Below are 24,846 nucleotides of genomic sequence, written 5' to 3' on the forward strand. Positions count from 1 at the left end.
TCTGAAAGTGGACAATTGTGTTGCCGTTTCCCAGGTAGTGCATACATTGTGTATGGATTTAAACATCTCCCGTGAAATGCAAGAAAATTCTGCTTTGCAACCATGGCATGCTTTGGCTGCAATGGCTGCGATTAGTGGTTTTGGGTTGGATTTAAAACCAACGTTTCTCAAACTTTAAAAAGTATTGACTTCAACTCCCAGAATTCTGTCTGGGGAATCCTGGGAGTTGAAATCCGCATCTCTTAAAAAAGTTGCCAAGATTGAGAAATGCTAATTGAAACCATCCTCTTCTAGGGTACTAAAATTTTAAATAGCTGTGGGAAACCAGGAGTATAAATGGAAATACTGCGTATTCCAAAGGGAGGACCTAGGGATTGGCCCAACAGCGGGTGAGAAAACTTTTGGATGGAATTTCTTATTCAAGTCATCCTCGACTTACAAAAGTTCCTTTAATGACCGAAGTTACGACGGCACTGGAAAAAAAAGTTCCCCACTTATGGCCATTTCAGCATCCCCGTGGTCATGTGATCAAAATTCAGGCGCTTGGCAATGGCCTCGTATCACATGATCCCCACTTGCGACCTTCTGACAAGCAAGTCAATGGCAACTCAACAGCAGTGTAACTAACTTAACAACTGGAAGGATTCACTTAACAACGGTGGCAAGAAAGGCTGTAAAACGGGGCAAAATTCACTTAATGCACGCCTCCCTCAGCAACAGAAATGTTGAGGACGACCTGTATTTATCTCTGCATGAAGAGCAAGAAAACACAAGAGTCGTAAATACATACAGAATCCATTTTTATTTAACTTAATCATGTAGTACTGTAACTACTAGAAAAAAAAGCAGAGGAAAGAGAACCCTAAAGGAGCATCAGCCATTCAAAATAGACAAAGGTTCTTTTTTTTTTTTTTCTTTTTTTCTTTTCATAATGTAAAGAATCCAGAGTATATCGCAACAGGAATAAATTCTTACAACAGAATATACAAAAACATTGATCTTTCCCCCCAGCCCCCATCATCTACTGATTCATTTTAATATAAACACAGGAATTTCTTTTAGGAATAATTTATACACAGCAAGTCTTCCTGTAATAAATTGGCATGTTATTTTATTCGGGTTTTTTTTAATATTTTTTTAAAAAAAGTTTATATTTTAAACAAGGTTAAGTTGGAAAATCTATTTGTAAATGCATTCAGTTCCTTAGCACTTTCAAGTCGGTTTGTTTGTGTGTCTGTGTGTGTGTGTGCGCGCGCCAGGGAGGGGAGGGTGAGGGCAAGGGTGTCATTTTTAAGTGGGTTTTTATTTATTTATATTTATATTGTATTTTATTGTCCCAGAGGTAGAAGATCTCTGTGGACAATCCTTTCTTTACAAACCTCACTGGTTTAGAAAACAGAAAATTCCATTTCAAAAAAAAAAAGAAAGAAAGAAAGAAAGTAACAAAACCACTCAAAATCATTTAGGCAAAGAGGAAGATTTGTTTCTGAGATTTAAAAAAAAAAAAAGATATTGTCTTCAGACTTTTTGTTTAAATACTTACAATAAATAGGGACCTTTCAAAGAAAATGGTCTTTTAAAAGAAAGCTTCCAAGTTGTTAAATATGTACATAAATCTCTCTGAATCACTCTCTCTGAAGTCACCTATTATTCTTTTTTCACAGAAAGGAGAAAGAATGGCTGGACATAAAATTCTCTTTCCGTGCAATGAATTAAATCGTAGAAGTGACATTTGCATCAGTCGCTGATGAGGCCGGCAGGGTTCTCTCGGCCTAAGTAACAATAAAGCAATCTATGCAACCAGAATTCCAGTCCTGAACCCATTTCCCTTGGAAGCCCACTCCTCTGCTTCCGGTATTCATGCAATTCCAAGAAAAATAGGTTTAAGATGGATACTAAGAGACCGCAGGGCTCAATCCGTTTTCTTAACCAGTAAGGTTTTGTTTTTTTCTCTCTCTCTCTCTCCCCGCAACCTGTTATCTAACATGGTAAATGTGAAACGATGGATGGATGATCCCACCTATCCAGAGCTCTCTGGAAGGCTGGGTTACTGAAGATACAGAACACAATCTGGGCTTAGGGTGCGCACAGGGCAATGCACAAGTTGTGATTAAGAAATGGCCACAGGTCTCTCTCTTGGATTGGTGTAAAGGTAGTAACATCGGTATCCTGAAAAAAAAAAGGGGGGGGAAGGAAAACCACATACACTGAAAAGTGCTCTTAAATCATTGTTAGCATTTATAAACTACAAATGTTTATATAAACTACTCTAGTGTCTTGCAAAATGTAATGAAATATGTCATTTGTTTCTGTAAACCAGATCTTTTGTCAACTGACTACCCGTAATCTACTGGACTGAACAGCCCCAATGAAAAATGCTAATAATGGATTGGTAGTGGATAGGAAGGATACAGAATTCAAAGCTGACATTTACACACACACACACACACACACACACACACACACACACGTATGCGTGCAAAAAAGCTGTCTGGAACTTGCGTTAATGAGGATGGCCAGAGGGCCGTAATCTATCCCTTTCAAATTCTCCAAAATACATGGATGGAGGGCATTACTTCCCTAGACTCCAGTGGGAGTTACCTTCCATTAAGATGCTTTGAGAAACCTACTTGGTTTGTTCTAGATGCATGTAGAGAATTGGTTGTTCTAGATCAGGGGTCCCCAAACTTGGCAACTTTAAGACTTGTCGACTTGGTCCGTAAGTCTTAAAGTTGCCAAGTTTGGAGACCTCTGTTCTAGATGCATGTGGAGATTTGGCTCAGGGTCAAAGTATTAGAAGCAGCAGCGGCAGCCTGTATGAAGTTCTGTTTAGTGTTATTTGATTCCACATCAGAAATGCTCCAGAACTAATATCGATGGAACATCTAGAACTCCAGACTTCAGACTCGCAAGTTCCAAAGTAGTTAGGATTCCTGGCCACGAATGTTCTCGTAACTGTAAGCACGCTCAACTTCGGTCAACCTGTGTTTTGCTGGCCAGCACTTCTGCCCCATAACTTGTGTTTGGACTGAACCTTGTGGATCTTAAAACCTACCAGAAAGACATGGAAGCGTTTCAACTTGGAACCCACCGGTCCTTCAAACAGGACTCACAATTTGTTGAACGAAGCCCACGTTCTGTATCTTCAGCACCTCCAGGAAAAGAAAGCTCACCCTGAAAGAGCATGCTCATGATTTGAACTGCGGTCGATCCAACACCATGAACCGCCATGGATCAAATCCTTAGCCCTAGTCAGCTGTTCCAAAAATCCTAGCCATGGAACAGGGAAGGAACAATTTTCCAATTTTCCCACCTCTCATCTCCCTGGGATGGGAAAGGAATGTGACCATTCTCCATGACGAGCAATTTTGAGTGATTTGCCAAAGGTCAGACCTTTCCCATTGATAAAGAAAGTTAGGAAGGGGCCAGGATTAGACCAGAGTTGGGGTCACCAACGTGGCACCTTTTAACTTAAAACAAGAATATATGTGTGTGTGTTTTTTTAAAAAATAAGTGGTTTGTCTTTTTGCAAAATCTGATGATCTTATATGGGATTTGGGCAAAGTTGTCAAACATAACTTTTTAAAAATGGGGAAGGGGTGAGTGTTTATGGTGCCTGAAATAATTGCTGACCCCTCAGCCAGAAGATATATGAATGAATTACCTGAATAGACAACGGGAAAACATCTTGGACGAACTTAAATAAAAGTCACAATGAAATGTCACCAACTACTGGAATGAAATTTCATTTAAAAATATAACTATATCAAACATTATACCAACAACAGGAGTGTCATTCATATACCCAACAGATTGTACTAAACAACCCTCTGTATTTCCCAGAGATCTAAGCAGCAGATCCACTTTCCAACCAGTTCTGGGTTCAACTACCTTTGGAGCATCAAACTGGCACGTCGATGCTAACCAACTTAAACTCTTCACGGTATGTGGAGATGCAGAGGAGGGAGCTAAAGTGGGAACCAGCTTTCTCGAAGGCTCTGCTTCGGGTGTCATTACTGACATCAAAAACTAAACCAACGACGGGTAGCAGTTCTATTTTGACACAGAAGTCCTCACTCTGAACCCAAACCATGTTCTGCACATCACAGAGTAACCAAGGGACTCAGGCCGTTCGTTGAAGGAAAAGCCATCTCAAAAATTAAAAGTGAATAATTGTGGGGTTGTTTTTTTTAAAATGCAGCACCATTACAATTTAACAAACACCATTGGGTAGCATCTGTGCAAAGGCTCTAAAAAACAAGCACAATACATGTTCATTGACCTCCTTACAGGATGACTGGAAGGCAACTATCCAGCTATTGATAATTCCAAAGCAAAAGGGACTGGAAGTAAAATTGCAGACATAGTACTGTCTAATCCAGCCTTCCAAAAATCTTCTGGTTTTGAGACACCCATAATCCCTAGCCAGGACAACTATTGGTTACCCTCTGCTGCCCTATCTCCAGAGTATTATATGCAAAGGTGTACAAATAGGCAATCCACGCAGAGCTGGATCCTTCCTTAATGAGAAGTGAAAAGTCCGAAGCAGTCTTGAATTGATTTCATAGGGATGCCGTAGAGAATATGGTAGAAGAGACCATATTCTACCATAATGCCTCAAGATCACCTTGTGCGATCGAATAGTAACACATCCAAGCCCCTAGATTGAGTCCTGCTATGGAACGTGGTTTGCGGAGAACCAATGGTTTAAACCAGGGAAGTGCCTCCTTCAGTTGTGTTGGAACTGCAATTTCCTGCACCATTCAAGCTAAGCCTTCTAGATTTGCACAACAGGTGTACCAGCAAGCACTGCTTGTTCATTGCAAACTGGAAATGGTGTTACATCCAAGTACTGGGAGATCTGGGATGGGGTGGGGACATAATTTGAATGAAGAATTTAGAAAAGATGGGCTTAGAAAAGCTCTTTTCAGACTTTCGTGCATGAATGGGACAAGTGGTCCAACTTTCTGGTCTCCTTGGTGAAGCCAATTCGGTTCTACGCTTTGATCATGACATCCAGCAACTGAGATTGTATCATTTCAATCCAAACCCATCCAGAAACTAAACTAAATTCTCCATCTCTTATAAACCCTGCAGAAAATTGCAGCCTTGTGCCCAATATCAAGCCAACACATTTTTGGGGGGGTGGGTGGGTGGGAAATGCATAGACAACATGGGTTCACTATCAACCGAAAGATGGTATGAAGGGGAAAAAAAGGCATAGATAATATCAACCGGGGCAACACACCAAAAGATTGCAATAACAAAACAAAAAATATATGTGGAAACCAACATGAGTATTTAAGAATATGAATGCAGAACACTATGGTAGATTTGAGGTGATTTGATTTGAGGTGAGCTCACCTGTGACATAGGCCTACTTATTTAATTACACAACTGCCTTATTTCTGAATGCTTATGAAATGTATGTCCTGATGGGCATTGTAAGGTTAGTTTTCTCTCCTAATATTTTAAGCCACCTACAAAACAACTAAAAGTAATAACATGGACAGTTTAGAGGGGAAAAAATCATCTGAAACCAGTTGAAAGATCTGAAGATCTAAACAGGAGATTAGTATGTGCAAGAAAGGAGAGGCCACCACTAAACTCACATACAAAAACACAATCACTTGAAAGAACAGAAGGACATCAAGCAAAGCATAGCCAGGATCTGCTCCTTACCAAAACCCATTTTAGAAGCAAGCATGGCCTTAGATGCCTTTCATCTCTCTAGAGGCCAACTAGTGGACATTGACACAATTAAGGTTTGTATCATCTAGTTGAGCATGACATAATTCAGATGCAGCAAGCAAGTCATCCTTCAACCTGGAGTCTCCAGATGTGCTAAGAACGCACACCCCAAATTCAGGTGGAGAATCCAGATTCAACCCAGCTGGATGACCACAAACTGGGTAAGAGGATTTCAAGCTCTGTGGCTATGAACGGTGGCCAGAAAGGAGAACCACCATCTTACTGGCAGATCAGTGAAGCCCAGGACTCGTCACCTGATGGTTTCCACGACTGCAAAACATTGTTTGGAGCAGAGATCTCCAAACTTGGCAACTTTAAGGATTTAAGGATTCTGGGAATTGAAGTCCACAAGTCTTATAGTTGCCAAGTTTGGGGACCCCTGGTTTGAAGGTTCAGGGGAAACAATCCAAACAGTCGACATTTTTTTTCAGCTACAAACACACACCGCGTCTTTATGTTCCTGCCAGGTCACTCCTAAAAGTTGGTTTTGGGGAACTCCATTTTGCTGATCTTCCAGAGAAATACAGATCTACTGTATGTTTAGGTAGCTATCACTTGGTTCCAACACCTCTTTCAGGGTTTTGGAGGCACCTGGAGACCTTCAAAAGGATTAGCCCTCCTTCTCCATGTCCACATTTGACATGTGACTAGAACCTAATCAACCTGTTAAAAGCTCCCCATTTTTAAACCCTACTTCATCCCAGCAGATAATCTGTTTTAACTCCACCAAACGATGCCCCTGGGAGTTTTCACCTCCCTGTTCTTTTTAACTAGAGCAGGGGTCCCCAAACTTGGCAACTTTAAGACTTGTGGACTTCAACTCCTAGAATTCTCCAGCCAGCTGGCTGGAGAATTCTAGGAGTTGAAGTCCACAAATCTTAAACTTGCCAAGTTTAGAGACCTCCGAACTAGAGGGACAGCAGCTTTTCATTTTTACTCAAAACCAAGTGAAAACTGCTTTCAATCCGCAACATACCACAGAGACAAAAGCATTTGTAAGTGTACAGCCGCAACAACTTTCTTCTCCAAGGGATTTGTGTGTGTGTGTAGGTGTGCATGTGTGTTCAGCAGTGACCTCCTTCTCTAAAAACCTGGAGGATGTGGTTTGTATAACAAATGAGGTCGCCAGTATTCAACAGTATATTGTCGGCTGCTGAGAAAATGTGAGATGTATATTTTTATATATACACACAAAAAAAGAGTGAGGTAGATAAAATGTTTGAAAATGAAATAAAAACTGTCCCGTCATAACTCAGAAAAACAAAACAAAACAAATCCTTATTTTAGTATTTAAAATGTATTATGGGGCACTTCTACAGTGATTTTAACTGAGAGCACAAAAAATAAAATAAATAAAAAGAATCCTACATAGAATACTTTTTTTCTTTTTTCTTTCTCTTTTTTTTCCTCAAAAAAGGGGGAAAGAGTTAACTATGGAGGGAGGTGAAAAGGTGGTTGGGACTGAAGCTATACAAGCGAAAAAGGAAAGAAAGCACTACAAACGTAACTTTTATCTCCAGTTACAATCTAGCAGTTTATATTTTAATTCTTTGTTCTTACTCAAACACAAACCCCCCAGCCAAAAAAATATTATTTTTTTTAAAAAGAGAGGAATCAATATTTCCAACCCAGAACAAACCTTCATCTGCTGCCATATTTTGTTTTTTGGTTTAATCAGTGCTAACACAGAATTTCCATGTTGGACTACAGTTGGATTAAGCCAGTATCAACAACCTCTTGGGTTTCTCCTCTTTTTCAACCAAACCCATGCAACACCTTAATTTGGTTTCACCTCTGATCATTTATCCCAAAACTTCTATCCATCCACTATTTCCTCTTTTTTGGATGCAGCAGTGGCCAAAGACACCTGGAAACCAGAGGAAAGTTGAGTGACCTTGCAAAATCACCACTGGTGGAGCATGAAATGCGTATTGTTCCTAAGAGTTGATGGTTGGAAAGACAAGGCCACAACCAGCCGTTACACCTACATCTGATGTACTTTGGGGTGTGTGGTGGTTTGCGAGAGACAACCCAAGCTTGAAAGGGCCAACGGGAAGGAGGGCAAGGCAACGCCACGCTGCTAAGAGCAGAAAACTATGGCAACTTTATGGCCTGTGGACTTCAACTCCCAGAATTCCTGAGCCAGCCCTGAATGAGAATTCCATTCTCATTCATTGAAGTCCATGGCTCATAAAATTGCCATAGTTACCCATCCTTGCATTAAAGAGTTAACTTTTTCCTTTTTTATGACCTGAGCCACCATCCTACCTTGCACTGTAACAGACCTGGGCATTGTATGCGCAAAAGAGTGAGGATGATCATTCAAGAGGGCGATACATAACCAGGCATAAACATGGATTGGCAACGTACTTTTCCCCTGTCAGCCCCACAAAGCGTGCTTTAACCCAGAAAGACAGTCATAAATATAATATTATATATTTATAATAATTATATTTATATATATATATATATATATATATATATATATATATATATATATATATATATATATATATATATATATATATATATATATAATCAAAACAAAACAAAAAAAACCCGAAAGGAGAAGACAGAAGAGGAGAGAAAGAAAGCAAAAAAACAAAAACCAGGAAAATCATTCAAAGGGTGTTAAACCATCGATGGCAAATGGTGAATCCAGGTATGGGCGTTTCGGGAAAAGAGGTGGCAGGATGAAGGTAAAAAGGTCCAACTTTATATATAGAGAGTACAAAGCATGAGGGTAGAAATTCATCGGAAATGGAAGGATGGGAAATGGGGGGAAGAAAAAGAGGGTTGACCTGAAGGTTTTTTTTCTTTTTCATAGATTAAATCCACAAAGATAAAGAACAAAAAAATAGCAGCTTTTTTTTTTCCTGTACAGACATATAGATGAGTATCTGAACTGTAAAAAAGTTATAAAAGTGACACAAAAAGACAAATGTGTATGCAAATGAGCCATGGTCTAACATAGAACTGCAAGACCCCTTGAAGTCTTAATAACAGAGGGAGGGAAAAAAAGTCATCGAAGAGTTGGAGGCCTGAATCTGGTTTAATTGCCCATTCTTCTCCCGTTTCTTTTTCCTTTTAGCGTTTCTCTAAGTTTCTTTTCTTTTCTTTTTTTCATTTTAATTCTTTTTTTTTTCCCCCTGCAAGCCTGCCAAAGACTAGAAGAAACAACTCATGGCAACGCTTCCTGTTTTGTCTTGTCTGCATTTCCATTCTGGAGGGCTGGGTTGAAATTTCTGCACAGGGAGCATCTCTTCCTTCCCCTCGTTGCTCTGATCCTCCAGGCCAGTTGTATCCAGAATGAGCGGGCGAGGTGGCTAACTCAACCCCATCCCCTTAGGTTCTGCACCGTGTTTCTTTTTTATTTAAGAAGAGAGAGAGAGAGAGAGAGAGAGAAAACAGTTTTTTGTCCAGTCAAAATAGTAATAATAATAATTTTCTAAAAACGCCAGTGTGTACGATACATTATGGGAGTGTATTGGTCTGCATTTTGTTTCGATGGGGCGCGTGATGAAATAAAACTAAACAAAAACAAGGAAAACTCTAAAAGGAAGTTCTCTCTCTCTCTCTCTCTCTCTCTCTCTCTCTCTCTCTCTCTCTCTCTTTTGGCAAAGTTTGGCAGCGCTGGAAAAAGTTATATATCTTTTGTGCGATCCTAGAAAGTTTAAGGAATCATAGTAAAAAATAATAATATCCAGTCTTCTCTCTCTTTTTGTAACAACCTATAGAGTGTCAGGCAGGGAAAGGAAGTAGAGAGCTGCTGGCCTGTCGTGTTTTGTTTTTTTTCTCAAGATGTAAAACTTTAAGAAACGGAAAAGAAAAAAAGGGTCATTGAGTTGAACTTCACACAGACATGTTTCCCATCATGAAGCAGAAAGAAAGGAGAGGAAAAAGGGGAAACACACATCAGATTCTCAAGTTTGTTTGTTGTTTTCTGTTGCTATTGAGTGTTAATATTCAAAGTTTTTTGTTTTTTTTTAGAAGGCTGACTGTGCCCCACGTACAGAGAGAGTTCTGCTGCTCGGAACCGATCTCCTGCTTGCATATTGAAACAAAAAAAGAGGGGAAAAAAATTAAAAGTCATTTCGACTTCGGATTCGAAGAGAGGATTCTCCTGTGTGCAGTTAATGAACAGTTCTTGAAGATCCACTGAGGTACAGTCGGCTTTTGAATATATTGTTATTTTTCTCGCTTGCTCTCTCGCCTTCCTCCCAGCTCAACCCCCTTCCGATGCACGAGCCGCGTTATTTCTGCATTTGCAAAACAAGAAAAGGAAACAAAATGAAAAAAAAAAAAAAAACCAACAACCCAACAACCTGTTTCTCAAGGTCAGCAGGCTGAAGACTGGGGTAAAGGCAAGGCCCGCTCATTCTTCCGTCCTCCATTCATGTGGGCATAGGACTGCCTCTCCTCAAAGCTGGCCCGAAGGACCATCACGCCTGGGCCGTTCTCGGCTTTGTGTCCTGAGTGTTTGTCAGAAGGCTGGAGGGTAGAGGAAGGATCTAAAGGAATGCTCTCCATGTTCTCCGTCTCCAAGTCAAGCTCTTCCGTGTCGGGAGGCTTGTTCTCGTCGCTGTAGAAGAAGGAGACCTCTTTGAAGGCTGGGTCCAGCTCGTCCTTGATGCTGCCGATGATCTCCAGGAAAGAAGGGCGCATCTTGGGGTTGTACTGCCAGCACATGCGCATCAGTTCGAAGCTGGGAAACAGAAGAGAGGACAGCGGACATGGTCTCATTTGAGAAGGACTTGGTGTCAACTCATAAAATATTTCTATGGTCTTTTTAGAGTTGCCAACAGAAAGGGAGGAGCGCAGCAGCTTGCAAAACCGAAAGCGCATTCCACAAATGTTTTCAAAGATAGTAACTAGGGGACCAAAGTTTCTGCCCAGCAAAATTCTAACTGGAGAGCATGATTGGTGAGTCTGGGCTATGGATGTGTCCCATTGGAGAATATGAATTACGATACACCCAGGGGGAAAACCAGGGTCAAGGGTGACAATGAATGATGTGTCTCAGAGTCGGCTACACCCAGGCAGTGCCGGACATGTTAATTCCCAATAAATCCTTTTGAAGTTTTGGAAGTTTGGCTCGAGACTCATGATTTAAATGGGGATAATTGCAGGAATCCTGACACTTGGGTTTAGCTCTTGATCAGCAAAAAAACTATGTCCCAAAGGTGCTTTTTCAAGAGGCAACTAGACAGTGGTGGGTTTCCAAATTGTTTCCTGCCAGTTCTATGCGTGGTTCTATGGCATGCACGCTTCATGCGTGCACACGGAGGGGCCAAAGACCGACTTCTGTCAACGTTGGTAAGCTAAGCTGTTTTTTTTTAGCTCAGCTGAGGTGCGGCAATCCTCTCTGCCATGTGAATCGGCTAAGCTAAAAGAACAAGGGAATATAGGAGAGGTAACGGCGGGGGCAGCAGGCTGGGGCCAATCAGAGGTGGTATTTTACCAGTTCTCCAAACTAGTGAAAATTTCCGCTACTGGTATGGCAGAACCGGTCCGAATCGGCTGAATACCACCTCTGCAATTGGACTTCCTGGTCTTTCTTTGAAGTCGTTTCATTTCTCATCCAAGAATCTTCTTCAGCTTCTTGGATGAGAAGCAAAACATCTTCAAAGAAAAACCTAGGAAGTCCAGTTGCCTCCTGAAAAAAAGCACTTTTGGGACAACCGTGATCTGGATGTCTGAGAATCTCCACAGACATCAGCAACCGATGTTTGGTTCCAGGACACTTAAGAGGCATTTCATGAGATAGCATGCAAGTAGGGTACACCTTTGCTTTGGGTGGGGAAAGCCAAGACATAGACTCGCACCTTTTAAGACAAAAAGAGATTGTTAAAGTTGACTCCTCATTCCTAAGTAGCTTTGCTTGGTCAGGAACCCCATGGTGGTTGAGAGTTAAGGTAGTCAATGCGCCTTCAGGGCATCTCAGTGAGGAAGGATGCCATCCCTTGCTACCTTCAAACACTGCAGATCAAACTCAAAAATGATCTGGACACCAGAATCAGGATTGCTCTAATTCAAGAAATTGGATACCTACAGGTAGTCCTCAACTTACAATGATTTGTTTAGTGAATCGTTTGAAGTTACGGCAACCCTGGAAAAAAAGGGATTTATGACTCTTTTTTCGTACTTACGGCCACTGCAGTATCCCTTTTTGATCATGTGATTTTGATCACGTGATCCAAATTTGGCTGCTTGGCAATTAATTCATATGTAGGACAGTTACACTGTCCTTTTGGTGACTTATCTGGCTGTGGGGCTACTCCAGGGGGCTTACAACAATAAAAAGGAAGACAAATGATGCAGAACAGAAACAGAAGAGAAGTAAGATAATAATAACACAAGATAGGTAGTTCTTGACATACGACCACAATAGAGCCCAAAATTTCTGCTGGTAAGCGAGACAGTTGTTAAGTGGATTTTTGCCCCATTTTGCGACCTTTCTCGCCACAGTTGCTAAGTGAATCTTTGCAATGGTTAAGTTAGTAACACGGTTGTTGAGTGAACCTGTCTTCCCAGTTGATTGCTTCTCAGAAGGTCACAACAAGGGGGTCATACGGGACACTGCAACCGTCATAAATATGAGTCAATTGCCAAGCGCCTGAATTCTGATCACATGACCACGGGGGATGCTGCAATGGTCATAAGTGTGAAAAAACGGTCGTATGTCACTTTTTTTCAGTGCCATTGTCACTGTGAACGGCCACTAAATGAACTGTTGTAAGTTGAGAACTATCTTGTACAATCAACAATGGCAAAGGAATTAGAAATGCCCGTTCCCCAATTTTGGCTTAACACTGCCTTCCGTCTTAAACACAAAACCAGGCTCTGAAGATGTTGGCTTGTACTTCCTCTTCCTCTTTCATTTGCAAACAGCCAGGCTGACCCAACCCAACAAGAAATCTGCCCCTGATCTAACGTAACCGAGATCCATTTCACTGACTTCACACCCGTCGTTTCCCCAGCTGCCTCTTTGTCTCTGTCTAAAAACAACCAGCTGGGACCAAGGACAGGGATGGCAGCAGCTCTCGGGGCCCGAAGGAAGGGAAGGGCCGAGGAGATGCCACCAAGAGAGGCCAGCAGACACCTGTGCCAGCAAGCCCATGTGACCACTTCCTTTGAGGCCATTCCACCAGCTTGCCATAAAAGGAAGTTTCCCTCAGCCGGGGTGGGTTAGAAGACCTTGTCTGACACTCGAACCGCTCTTCCAGAAATGGGAGGAAGGGAGAGACGGTTTGTAAACTGAGGGGAGCTACGGGATCACGAGGGAGGAATGAAAAGGCTTCTCTGACGGCATCCTTCCTTTGGCATGCAGTGACGTTTGCGACCAGGAGGAATAACTCGGCTGCTGCCCTTTCTGGTTTCTGGCCAAAGGGGCTGCAAAGTCTCTCTCTCCCGCTCTCTGTGTCCCTCCCCTTTCACCCTCCCCTTTCCCGCTCTCTTCCTTTGGGTCTCCCTCTCCCCCTCCGTGTTGCTCTCCCTCTCCCTCCCTCCTTTTCCCTTTCTTCCTCTGTGTCTCCCTCCCTCCCTCTCACACCCTCCATGTTCCTCTCCCTCCCTCCCTCTCGCTCCCTTTCCCCTCTCTTCCTTCGTGTCTCCCTCTCTCCCTCACCCTCCGTGTTCCTCTCCCTCGCTCCCTTTCCCTCCTCTCTCCCTCCCCCCCCTCTCTCGTTCCCTCTCTTCCTGTGTCTCCTCCCTCCCTCTTTCCCTCTCTTCCTCTGTGTCTCCCTCTCTCTCACACACCCTCTGTGTCCCTCTCCCTCTCCTCCTCTCTCTTCCTCTCTCTTTCTTTCTTTCTCTCTGTCCTGGGGAATTCCTTGCCACTTCTTCAAAGCTTCACCAATCCTGGGGTTGTTGGGGGCGTTTGCTCCACGGGTGGAGGAAAAGTTCCACTTCTCTCTCAACTTGGGAATTATATTTTTTTCCCCTTTTCTAAAGTCTACAGGTAGTATACGTGGCAGGCGGTATACTTTTCGACTTACAACAGTTCATTTCGCGGCCGTTTGAAGTTACAAACGGCCCTGAACGAAGGCAACTTAAGTTAGGACCATTTTCCTCGCATACAACCATTGTAGCATTCCCCTAGGGTCACGTGATTTATATATTAACAACCGAAGCGGGAAAGGTTGTAAAATGAGGCAAAGCTCACTTAACAGCTGTCTCACTTAGCCACAGAAAGGTTGGGGCCCAACTGCGGTTGTACACTGTATGCCAACAGCTGCCTGGAAGCTGAATTTCAACATTCCCGTGGAGAGGCCAACACCTTCAAGAGCTAATGACAGGGACAGGAATGGGGTGGACTGGAGCATCTGCCTTCATCAATTGCTTTCTAAAAGGGAGACCAGCCATTGAGAGTAATTTTATCAGCTTACAGGGGGGGGCGGGAAACCCCCAAAACATTTCTTCATCCAAGAAATTATGTCAATTTATACCTATTAGCAGTTCTCCCCGTTCAACAGCAGATAAAAAGGCTGTCCTCCAACCAAACTCCCCAACCTTAATTACCCAGGCTTATATACATCATTTTCACTCTCGATGGCTGGAGGGGGAAACAGGGGAGGTCTTGACTTATTAATAACCCTCTTGCCTGTGAAAATTAAGACTGGAATATCTTTTCTCGCTTTGCAAATCTGCCACATCCATGCCCCCTCCGTTCCCCCCCCGCTAGCCTGGTTAAATAATTCCCCTCTTGTGTTTTTAGCAGAATTTCAAAGCTTTGCTGGAGATTTCCCATTCTGGAAAAAAAATAAAAATAAAACCAAGGTGGGGAATTCAGTTCCTTAGCAACGCCCGACTGCCGCCTCCTTTGCCCGACTCCAGCTAGAGAGCTAGCAAAACAAGGTTGAACTGTCACCTGATACCCATTTAAGCCCTCTGGCTAAATAAGCTCTTTTCCTGAGAATCTCAAACAGCTGAGGCCCCTTAAGCATCCCTCATGCGGGCCTCGAACCAAGAAGGGGAGGGGATTAAAAAATAAAGAAAAAAAAAAAAAAGGCAAGCAAAATATAGTGTTTTTCCTTCCAGAGAGCCGCTATTCACACACGCTCTAATTTTGCCAACTCCAACACAATTGGGTTGCAAAAATCATTGTAAAGCTTTGGAAAAACATATAAGGTGCTAAGCCTTGGGTCTCTAGAAAAAAAGGGATGAATTCAAAAGATTTAAAAAATAATAATCCTGGTTTGATAGAAGAAGGGGGTGGGGGAAAACTTTTAACAAGGAGCCGTTTCTTTTCTTTTGCAACCTGGAAATTTCCACTGGAAGGTTTAAGCCAGGATCATCGAAGGAGTCATATGTTGAGATGCCTATCTTGTTTCAAAAAAAAAAAAAAAAATGCGATCTAGAGTTCCAAATTTTACAGGCATGGGAAAAATTGGTCAGGAAGGACGAGACAAGGCAAGAAGTGATCTTTTCTGATCACTTAAAATCAGCTGCCTCCAACCTTTCTGGCTTAGCAGATAAACGGTGTGTGTGTGTGTGTGTGTGTGTGTGTGTGTGTGTGTGTGTGTTTCCGTGAGAGCAGTGGGTGTACATGTGCAGCTCCATTTGCACTAACAGTGCCCATGCATGCCCGCTGCTTGCACAAATGGAGTTGCATACATGAGCATTCGCCCACTGCTTCTGTGGCCCAGGACCAAACTGGCCGGGGCCCAGTAGTGGGCTGCGGACTGGAGGTTGGGGATCCCTGACTCAAATCCCTTTCCCTAAAATTGGAAAATGGACAGAGATGTTATGGAACATCTCTAGTGTGCTGGAAGTAGCATTTCATGCCTATAGTCGATCTTTGCACTATTGTCAGAATCTAAAGAAGGTAGAACTATAGGGCTGGAAGGGTCCTTTGAGGTCTTCTAGTCCAACCCCCTGCTCAAGGCAGGAGATCTTATTCTATTCTGGCAAATGGTGGTTGTCCGGTCCATTTTTGAAAACTTCCCTCTTGCCACAGGATAACACTGGGTGGCTTACAGGCTTAAAAATGTATCTACACGTACACATCGAAACATAAATAAATTAAAACTGAACATTAAAATCTAAGGACACGTGGTGAGGGTGGGGTCAGAGTGGGGGGAGGTGGGACCTGTTGTTACTCTATCAACCCCCGCCACTGAGCAGTTCCCCCACTGGAGCCCGAAGCCACTGACAGAATAACATCTTGAATGCCCTTATGAAAGGATGGGGGAGGGTTGGGCCAGTGGTGGGATTCAAATTTTGTTACTACTGGTTCTGTGGGCGTGGCTTGATGGGTATGGTGTGGCTTGGTGGATGTGGCACGGGAAGGATACTGTAAAATCCCATTCCCTCCCCACCCCACCAACCTGCTTTCCAGCTCTGTTCTCCTGTGCTGGGCAACCAAAGAAGACCCAGCCAATTAGCTGGGACTCCATGGGAGGCAGAGAATAGATGGGGGCGGGGCCAGTCAGAGGCGATATTTGCTGGTTCTCCAAGCTACTCAAAATTTCTACTACTGGCTCTCCAGAACTGGTCAGAAGCAGCTGAAGACCATCTCTGGTTTGGGCCAACTCACATTGGGATCCAAGATATTCCAGAGGGCAGGAGCAACAGCAGAGAAGGCCGTCCTCCTGGATCCCACTTGCCGGAATAATTGGATTGATGGGACCCGTAACATGCCTCACCTGCCATGGGATGGGCCTATCCCACAGCAGTCAGATGAAGAGGACAAGGCAGGCAAAGAGAGGGAAGGTCTGGCTATACGTACAGCATGTCTGGGCAGTTGTCCGGCTTCTCCAGGAGGCCTCCCTCCATCACAAAACGTAGAACTTGTTCATTGGACATGCCTTGGTAAGGCTGCTCCGCTAAGGTGGCGATTTCCCACAAAACAACGCCGAAAGACCTACAAGGAAATGGTTAAGACATGTTAGAGACACCCTAAGCTAACATTTCTCTGGAGGAACTCAAAAAGGTAAAAGGTGTAGAGATGCAGGATAAGGAATGGCTGAAGCTGGGGGGAGGAGTGAAAAGAGGCATCAGTCTAGCATCCCGACATCGCCACAAGCAAACCAAGTCCAGCCCACTTTGAGTGCTGTTGATCTTTATCTAACACTAACTGGGTCAGTTGAGAAGATAGCAATAAATCAGCTTAACTGGACCTCCTCATGTGGGCCTGGTCTTACACTGATAAAAAACTTACAGAAACACTTGGGTATTGGGGACAGGGGCACACAATTCCTGCAATGACAACATCACACAAACTTGTGTAGTTGCATCCCAACAGCTATGTCATCTGCATACGTTCTCATTTTGTTGACAGTGTGGCACCATCATGGTTTGTTAACAGGCATGTGGACTTTGCTATAAAAGTGTTGTGTAACACAACTAGGGAATAATACTGCAATTATAAGTATCAATTACTGGGTAACACTGGATAAAAAGTTAGGCACAAACTGAATCAATAATAATAACTCCTACTCTTTTTATGCACTCTAAAAAAACAACACCCAACCCATAGGGCCTGATCTGGTGAAATTTAACTTGGGAGTCAGTTGTACAAACTACACTTTGGATAAAGTAATAAATTGATTTGTTGCAAACAGGCCTGGAAGCTTTTATCTCCTTGTCTTTGTGAGGCTGCCACGCTGAATCGGATTCAATTGTAAATATTTCAACTCAACCAATGTAATCCCCACATTTGGCTTTGAATGGGACACTTAAAACATGCATTAAGAATATTCAGTTGATTTTTTTATTTTATGTATTAACTCCGTGACCAGAACTTGGAAAAAAACCCAGATATAATATAAACCAGTAAGCAGAGTGCAGAAGACAGAAATAATGGGCCAAATTCAAAATACCTGATGATCTAAACTTGATTTGGAGAACTCAATCATCTTACCCAAACCATCATTCAAATACAGCCTCTTGGGGTGACAACTGCATGGAAGTTAGCAATTTTTGATGAAAAATCTACTAGGAGAAAGCCCACTGCCCTTCCCCCTCCATAAAATTTGCATATGCACCAAGCATATTCCTTAATCACATAATCACACTTGGCCAATAAAGAATTCTACCTATCTATCTGTTTAATTACGGTATATTGGATTATACGAAAGAAGTTTAAAATGTCAATGTTCCCTGCAACTTTAACTTGCTACTTTGGTTACAGAATGCGTTCTGGATCTATATAACTATTAAAATTGCTACTAAAGTAGTAGGTACTGGTACTGCTACTACTAAAAGCACTATTAAAATTATTGTTGTCATGACCATTAACTGGATAAAACACGGTATTGTAGGGAAACCATTTTTAAATCAAGGCATCTTAAATGGGCTAACATGTAGAATGTATCAAAAATTCAGGACCCAGAACTGCCAAGGGATCAACATTTGGAGAGGTTGTAGTTGCTTCAGTCTTGCCAGTTGCTGCTGCACTCATGAGACCTTAATTTTCAATGTTCTGTGACAATTTCCCAGCCAGTCTTGCAATCCCTTACTCCCTGCTCCGCCCAGCAGCAGCGGTTTAAGCTGCCTGCTGGGAAGGGAGAAGAGGGAAGGGAAGGGAGATTTCTGATGGTCTTTGCTACACAATGGGGAAGCCAGCAGAAGTTAAATGTTGCTCCTGCACCCAATGCTCTTTTGCCTGCTCATGGTCAAATCACGTCACTTTTTAATTATATTTACTTGATTTCTATAGCCACCCATTTCAGCAAACGACTTTGGGCTGCTCACAATTCAGAACATGTATTACAATTAAAATCTTTTAACACACTCTAAAGCGATGGAGACAGTAAAAAGAAAGAAATCTGAAGTTACCAAGAGCATCTAATTCAGTGTTTCTCACCCTAGGCAATTCCAAGATACCGGGGGGCTTCAACTCCCAGAATTCCCCAATGAGCTTGGTGGCTGGGGAATTCTGGGAGTTGAAGGCCACACAACTTAGAGAAAGACCGACCTCATGGCTGGCTCTTTCAGAAGACATGATATTTAGATGCCTGGAGTCCCATTTGAACAAAAGAAAGCCTCGGTGACAGGAAGAATCTAAGGAAGATTTATAGGGAAAAAAAACCATAGCCAGAAGTTAATAACCCTGTTAATTTATTCATGCCACATAACCCAAAGGGGTTTTTATATTCCAAGTTGTACATATCTGCCGTGTTCAAAATATTCATTAAAACAACGTTATCCAAAGGGAGGCCATTATCTGCTGCATGTATGAATTCTCCACAACTCCTGAAATGTTGGAATTAATTATGGAAATCTTGATAGTAACTAGAATGTCATTTACTCTGGGATCTGGATCCAAATGAGCTCCCATCCACCATCTTACGTCTGCCGTGTTTATTTTTATTCCGTCAGCGGAATCTAAATTTTTAAAAAAAACCAGGCAGCTCCACTCCAAAGTTAGCTTTTTCAGAAAGCTAGACTGCAAGAGAGCAACGGCTTTCCCCATCCCAATAATTTTTTGCAGCGGGCAGCCAAATTCTGCAGCGGATTTCCCAAAATATACAAATCTATATGTAGCGGCCATGCCTGCCAAGCCTGGAGATCTAACGAGCTTCGTTGGGGCTGTGGGAAAATAGCACAGAAAAACAATGACACCAGTTTTCAACTCTTACAACTTGGAAGTTATCATATGGGGGAATTCACTCTCAGTTTACATTTTTTAATTTTTTTTTAACATGCAATAAATCCATTCCATTTCAATCGTGTGTCGATTAGGTACTTATTTCATGTGCTTAACAATTACTAATAATATTCTTCTTAACAGTATAACCATATAATAATCGTCACATTCCCACATATATATGTTGTGGTTCGCCGGCAGCAGGTGTGGACAGCTGAGGTCTCGGAGAGCGAGGACTTGGATGAGGGGCCTGCGTGTGATGCAGGGATGGGGCCAGGACCATCAGGGAGTGGAATGCGGCCTTTGGAGCTTGTGGAGGCTGGCAGCAGTGATGAAGAGGCCCCCGAGGAGCCTGTGCCCAGCGTGCGTGCGCGCAGGGCTGCTCGAAGGAAAGAACAGCTGCAGCAGCACGGGTGACTCTGGAGTAGGACTGCAAGGTGATGGTCCCCTTCCATAAGGGATAAAAGCCAGCCCTCAGAGGTGGGATTCTTTGCAGGAAGCAAAGAAATTCTTTCAAATTCAAGTTCTTGTGGAAATCCTGTCTATCCTGGTTTGTTTTGGGAGACTTTTGGTTTTGGATATTTCCCTGCAATTAATCTTGTATTCTTGGCAGCCTTTTGCAACCTTGAAAGGGCCTGCTTTTATCTGGGACAATTAGTTTTAATGAATGAATAGACTTCACAGAGACGCATTAAAAAGGTTTGCTTTTATATATACTTTGTGTTTATTTGATTTGAACGAGGCTTGGGTCAGAACAATATAATATAAGTAATATTCAGTATATCTATTACACTAATTTCTCTTATTGCTTTATAATTAGGGGGATTCCCTCTCAAGTGGATTCCAAAACAGGTAGCCCTCGAATTAAAAATTTAGTGGCTTATTCGAAGTTAAGATGGCACTGAAAAAAAGTGACTTATGACCATTTTCAACGTTTAACGACCGTTGCCGCATCCCCATGGTCACCTAATCAAAATTCAAACCCTTGGCAACTGCCATGGACTTATGACTGTTGCATTGTCCCGGGGTCATGTGATCAAAATTAAGACACTTAGCAAATGGCTCCTATCGATGACGGTTGCAGTGTCCCATGGGAGGGGGTGTCATGTGATCCCCTTTTGCGACCTTCTAACAAGCAACATTCAACGGGGAAGCCGGATTCACTAAGAAACCAGGTTACTCACTTAACAACTGCACTGTTTCGCTTAACAGCCGGGGGCAAGAAAGGTCATAAAATGGAACAAAACTCCCTTAACAGCAGAAATTTTGGGCACAATTATGGTCGTAAGCTGAGGACTACCAGTATCTGGTCTTTCCGGTTACATCTACTATAAGGGACTAGGAAGAAGTTTTGACCAGGGGTGGGATTCAATTTTTTTAACAACTGGTTCTGTGGCCTTGGCTTAGGTGGTAGGCGTGGCTTGGTGGTCATGTGACTGGGTGGGCGTGGCTTGGCGGTCATGTTATTGGCTGGGTGTGGCCAACTCAATATCACTCACATGGAGGCACGCATCTCCTTGTGTCATGCCCCTGGTGGAGTCTGACTCTGAGGAAGAGGAGGAACATCCAACAGGGAGTGGGAGTGTGGCTCCAGAGGTGGTGGAGGAGGCTGGGGAAGGGCAGAGGCCGGCTGAGCAGTCAGAGGAGGACCCAGGCCCATCCCCTATCCATCCTAGGTCACACAGGGAGGAGACGATCAGGGAAAAGCGAGGTCTACTCAAGAGGAGATTACCATGATCCTCCTCGTGGCTTGCAGCTGGGAGCTATGTATATAAGTTTGCAACTGCGCAGTTAGAATTGCTGGAGTCAATTAGTGTTTACCTTGAAAGAGGCTTATCTTTGCTGGCATTCTTCCCATGGACTTTTCTCGGTTATTTTCCTGGAGTTTATAATTAGTTATCTCGGCTTGCTTTGGAACTCTCATCAATGCGGTTTGTTTTGGTTTTCTGTTTGCCTCATTATTTACTTTTGTGACTTTAAACTGTCCCTAATAAAACAGTGAAGTTAAGTTGAAGGCTTTACCGGACTTTAATATATGTTTTGAGTTTGGGGTTATTTTGAGAGACTACGGGTCATCACATTTTGACTTCAGCCACCCCTTCAACTTATTTTTGCTTTTTGTGGGGTGACCATGGATCAGCTCAAAGCAGAGATTGCCCAGTTAACCCAGCAAGTGGCTCTTTTGACTGCACAGGTGGCACAATTGCAAGCTGCCCGGCCACGCTGAAAATGCCCAGTGGCAGTGCCAGATAAATTTGATGGTTCGCTGGCCCAATTTCCAGCATTTTTTGGGCAGTGCCAGCTTTACATGAGCCTTCGGCCTGAGGACTTTCCCACTGACCGGAATAAGGTGGGGTTTTTTATTAGTTTGTTGTCAGACTCTGCAGCACATTGGGTGACGCCTCTGCTGACCCAGCCCAACCAGGTGTTGGACAATTACGCCGAGTTTTACCGTCAGTTTCAGGCCATGTTTGAGGACCCTGTTTGAAGCCAAACAGCAAACAGATGTTTAAGAGAGTTGAAGCAGGGGCGTGGCTCACTCATGGATTATATTGCTAGTTTTCGGGTGGTTGCTCAGGATGTACAATGGAACGAGGCAGCACTATTAGACCAGTTCCAGGAGGGTTTGTCGTCAGAGCTTCTGGATGAGTTGGCGCGCACTGAATGCCCTCACACCCTTCAGGAGCTCATGCATTTCTGTCTTCGTATCGATGCTAGACTTCAGCAGCGACGGGTGCGACGACGAACAGAGACCGTATCTGTTTCCAGCAGGATGGCGCCCTTGGTGGAAGAGCCTTTGGAGGAACCCATGCAGTTGGGGGCTGGCCGCCCTTGCCTGACTCAAGTAGAAAAGGATAGACGTCATCGTGATGGTTTATGCCTCTACTGTGGCAATCGAGGCCATTTTGCGGCCAAGTGTCCTGTTAAGACATCCACAGCAGTGACACCTGTGGTGGCGGGAAACGAGCATCGCTCAGCCTACGGGGGTCTGCAGGTCAGGGTGTAAAGTCCATAGGCCCGCCATCTTCACCAACCTTGCCACCCTCGCCACCTTTGACATCTCCACCACAGTCGCTATTGGTGAAGCATCTTGTGCTGCCAGCAAGTGTGTTCGTGCCTGGTGTGGGAGCGGTGGAGATCCCAGCTTTGGTCGACTCAGGGGCCACAGCCAATTTCATGGATGCTCATTTTGTCAAGCAGTGGTTCATTCCTCAGAAACAGGTATCCCCACCAGTAATGGTGGAAACGATTGATGGTAGGCCCCTTCGTTTGGGACCTGTGGTTGCTGAAACCAAACCCCTTTGCATGCGTATTGGGCAGCATGTGGAGGAAACCGTGTTTTACGTTGCCGCAGTGCCTCATATTCCGGTGGTTCTGGGTTTGGAGTGGCTACAGGCCCATGATCCACAGATTGTCTGGTCATCTGGAGCTGTGCAATTCCTTGAAAAGAACAGTGCCAACCATTGCTTGAGCTCCTGTGCAGGGAGTGTGGCTACGCCCGTGGACCTGGATCTACCTGCGGAGTTGGTGGACTTTGCTGATGTGTTTGGGGAGAAGGAGGTGGATCAGTTGCCTCCGCATCGGGCACATGACTGTCCAATTGACTTGTTGCCCGATGCAAAATTGCTGGTGGGTCGGATATATTCCCTGCCGGAACCGGAGTTGGCCGCGTTGCGGGATTTTATTGCCAAGAACCTCCGGAAAGGGTTTATCCGGCCTTCTACCTCCCCATTGGCTGCACCAGTGCTTTTTGTGAAAAAGAAATCGGGGGAGCTACGTTTGTGTTGTGATTACCGCAAGTTGAATGCAATCACAGTGCGGAATCGGTACCCGCTTCCCCTCATCCCTGAACTGATTGAGCAGCTTCGTCAAGCTAAGATCTTTACAAAGTTGGACTTGCGTGGGGCCTACAATCTGGTTCGCATTTGTGCAGAGAATGAGTGGAAAACAGCTTTCTGGATGAGGTACGGGCATTTTGAGTATACCGTGATGCCTTTTGGATTAACCAATACCCCAGCTGTGTTCATGCATTTCATGCACGATGTTTTCCGTGATTTGTTGGATCAATTTGTGGTCATTTATTTAGATGACATTTTGATTTACTCAGACTTCCTGCAGGAACATTGGCAGCATGTGCGGCTAGTGTTGCAATGTTTGCGTGATAACCACCTGTTTGCTAAACGTGAGAAGTGTCAGTTTGCACAAACCACGATTGACTTCTTGGGACATCGTATTTCACCTGCTGGGGTGGAAACGGACCCGGAAAAAATTCAATCGTTGCAGGAGTGGGAACCTCCACAGCAGGTTAAGGATGTGCAACGACTGTTGGGGTTTGCGAACTACTACCGCACATTTATTCCCCGCTTTGCTGCCTTGACTGCTCCTCTTTCTAATCTGCTCAAGAAGGGGGAGAAGTTCCACTGGGGTGCTGAGGAGCAGGCAGCTTTCGAGGCGTTGAAAGTCGCCTTTGCCTCTCAGCCTATCCTCAAACACCCTGATCCAGGCCAGCCATCTGTGGTGGAAACAGATGCTTCCGATGTGGCTGTTGGTGCAGTGCTCCTCCAGGCCTATGCTCCCACAGGCACCTTGTTCCCGTGCGTTTATTATTCCCGGAAGTTGTTGGCTCCAGAGCGCAACTATACGACCACATGACCACGGAGACGTCTTCGGACAGCGCTGGCTCTTTGTAACGGAGATGAGCACCGTCCCCTAGAGCCAGAAACGACTAGCACGTATGTGCGAGGGGAACCTTTACCTCAAGCCTGAACAAAGGTTCCCTAAGGAAATAGAACTCCCGCTGAGATGTCTACAGCTTTCACAGCAGACTATCTTCAAAGCCACAGCTATCTAAACCAGGGATCTCCAAACTTGGCAACTTTAAAGACTCATGGATTTCAACTCCCAGAATTCCAATGGCTGCCTGGGGAATTCTGGGAGTTGAAGCCCACCAGTCTAAAAGTTGCCAAGTTTGAAGACCTCTGATCGAAACCCAAGAAGGTACGAAACAACCAAGCTTCAGGGACCGGCAAAGAGCCATCAAAGAATGCTTTTATACATTATTTTCTTTATTACCAAACATCCGAGTGGGTTGTGAAGACGCCATCCTTCAGCGATTCTGGAGACATCCAGCGGACCGGCAATAGTCCCTTTCCACCTTTCCGGTAGTAATCAGTCTCGTAGATATCCCTCGTCATGCCGAAATCTACAGAGCACACAAGAGACACGTATGTGCTCAGCAAATCGCAGTTCAAGCAGAAATCAAAATAACAGCCAAGCCAAGATTAGCTGGCAGACTTCAGTTGTGTAGCTCTATTAGCACACACTTTTATTTCTGTTTTATAGCATCCCTGGGATGCACTAAAACACTTCAGTTTATCTGTAAACATATAGATCACTACGCTTCCTATCAATCTCAGCTTTATTTATTATTTTAAAGATAGCGAGTTATTGTTGTTGTTTTAAAAAAAATCATGCTGGGCTACAAAACCAAATGAAATCCTCGG

The 24,846-nt window shown here is 43.8% G+C and overlaps 1 protein-coding gene across 3 annotated transcripts in view; it reads right to left on the minus strand.

Moving 5' to 3' along the window:
* Window positions 1-783: 783 nt before the first annotated feature.
* The window catches only part of IGF1R (insulin like growth factor 1 receptor), a 220,565-nt gene continuing 196,502 nt past the window's right edge, over window positions 784-24,846 (minus strand). For 2 of the 3 annotated variants that reach the window (XM_087972930.1, XM_087972929.1), the window contains exons 19-21: window positions 24,416-24,545; window positions 16,481-16,615; window positions 784-10,456 (exon numbers count right to left, since the gene is read on the minus strand). In XM_087972930.1, the coding sequence (XP_087829056.1) occupies window positions 10,090-10,456; window positions 16,481-16,615; window positions 24,416-24,545 (632 nt within the window). In that variant the 3' untranslated portion in view covers window positions 784-10,089. The remainder of the gene's footprint in view (window positions 10,457-16,480; window positions 16,616-24,415; window positions 24,546-24,846) is intronic. The other variant, XM_087972931.1, reaches the window with a different exon arrangement.

The sequence above is a fragment of the Notechis scutatus genome, chromosome 11 (assembly GCF_049901735.1).
Source record: "Notechis scutatus isolate UNSWTSFEM ecotype Mainland chromosome 11, rNotScu1.2, whole genome shotgun sequence".
Lineage (NCBI taxonomy): Eukaryota > Metazoa > Chordata > Lepidosauria > Squamata > Elapidae > Notechis > Notechis scutatus.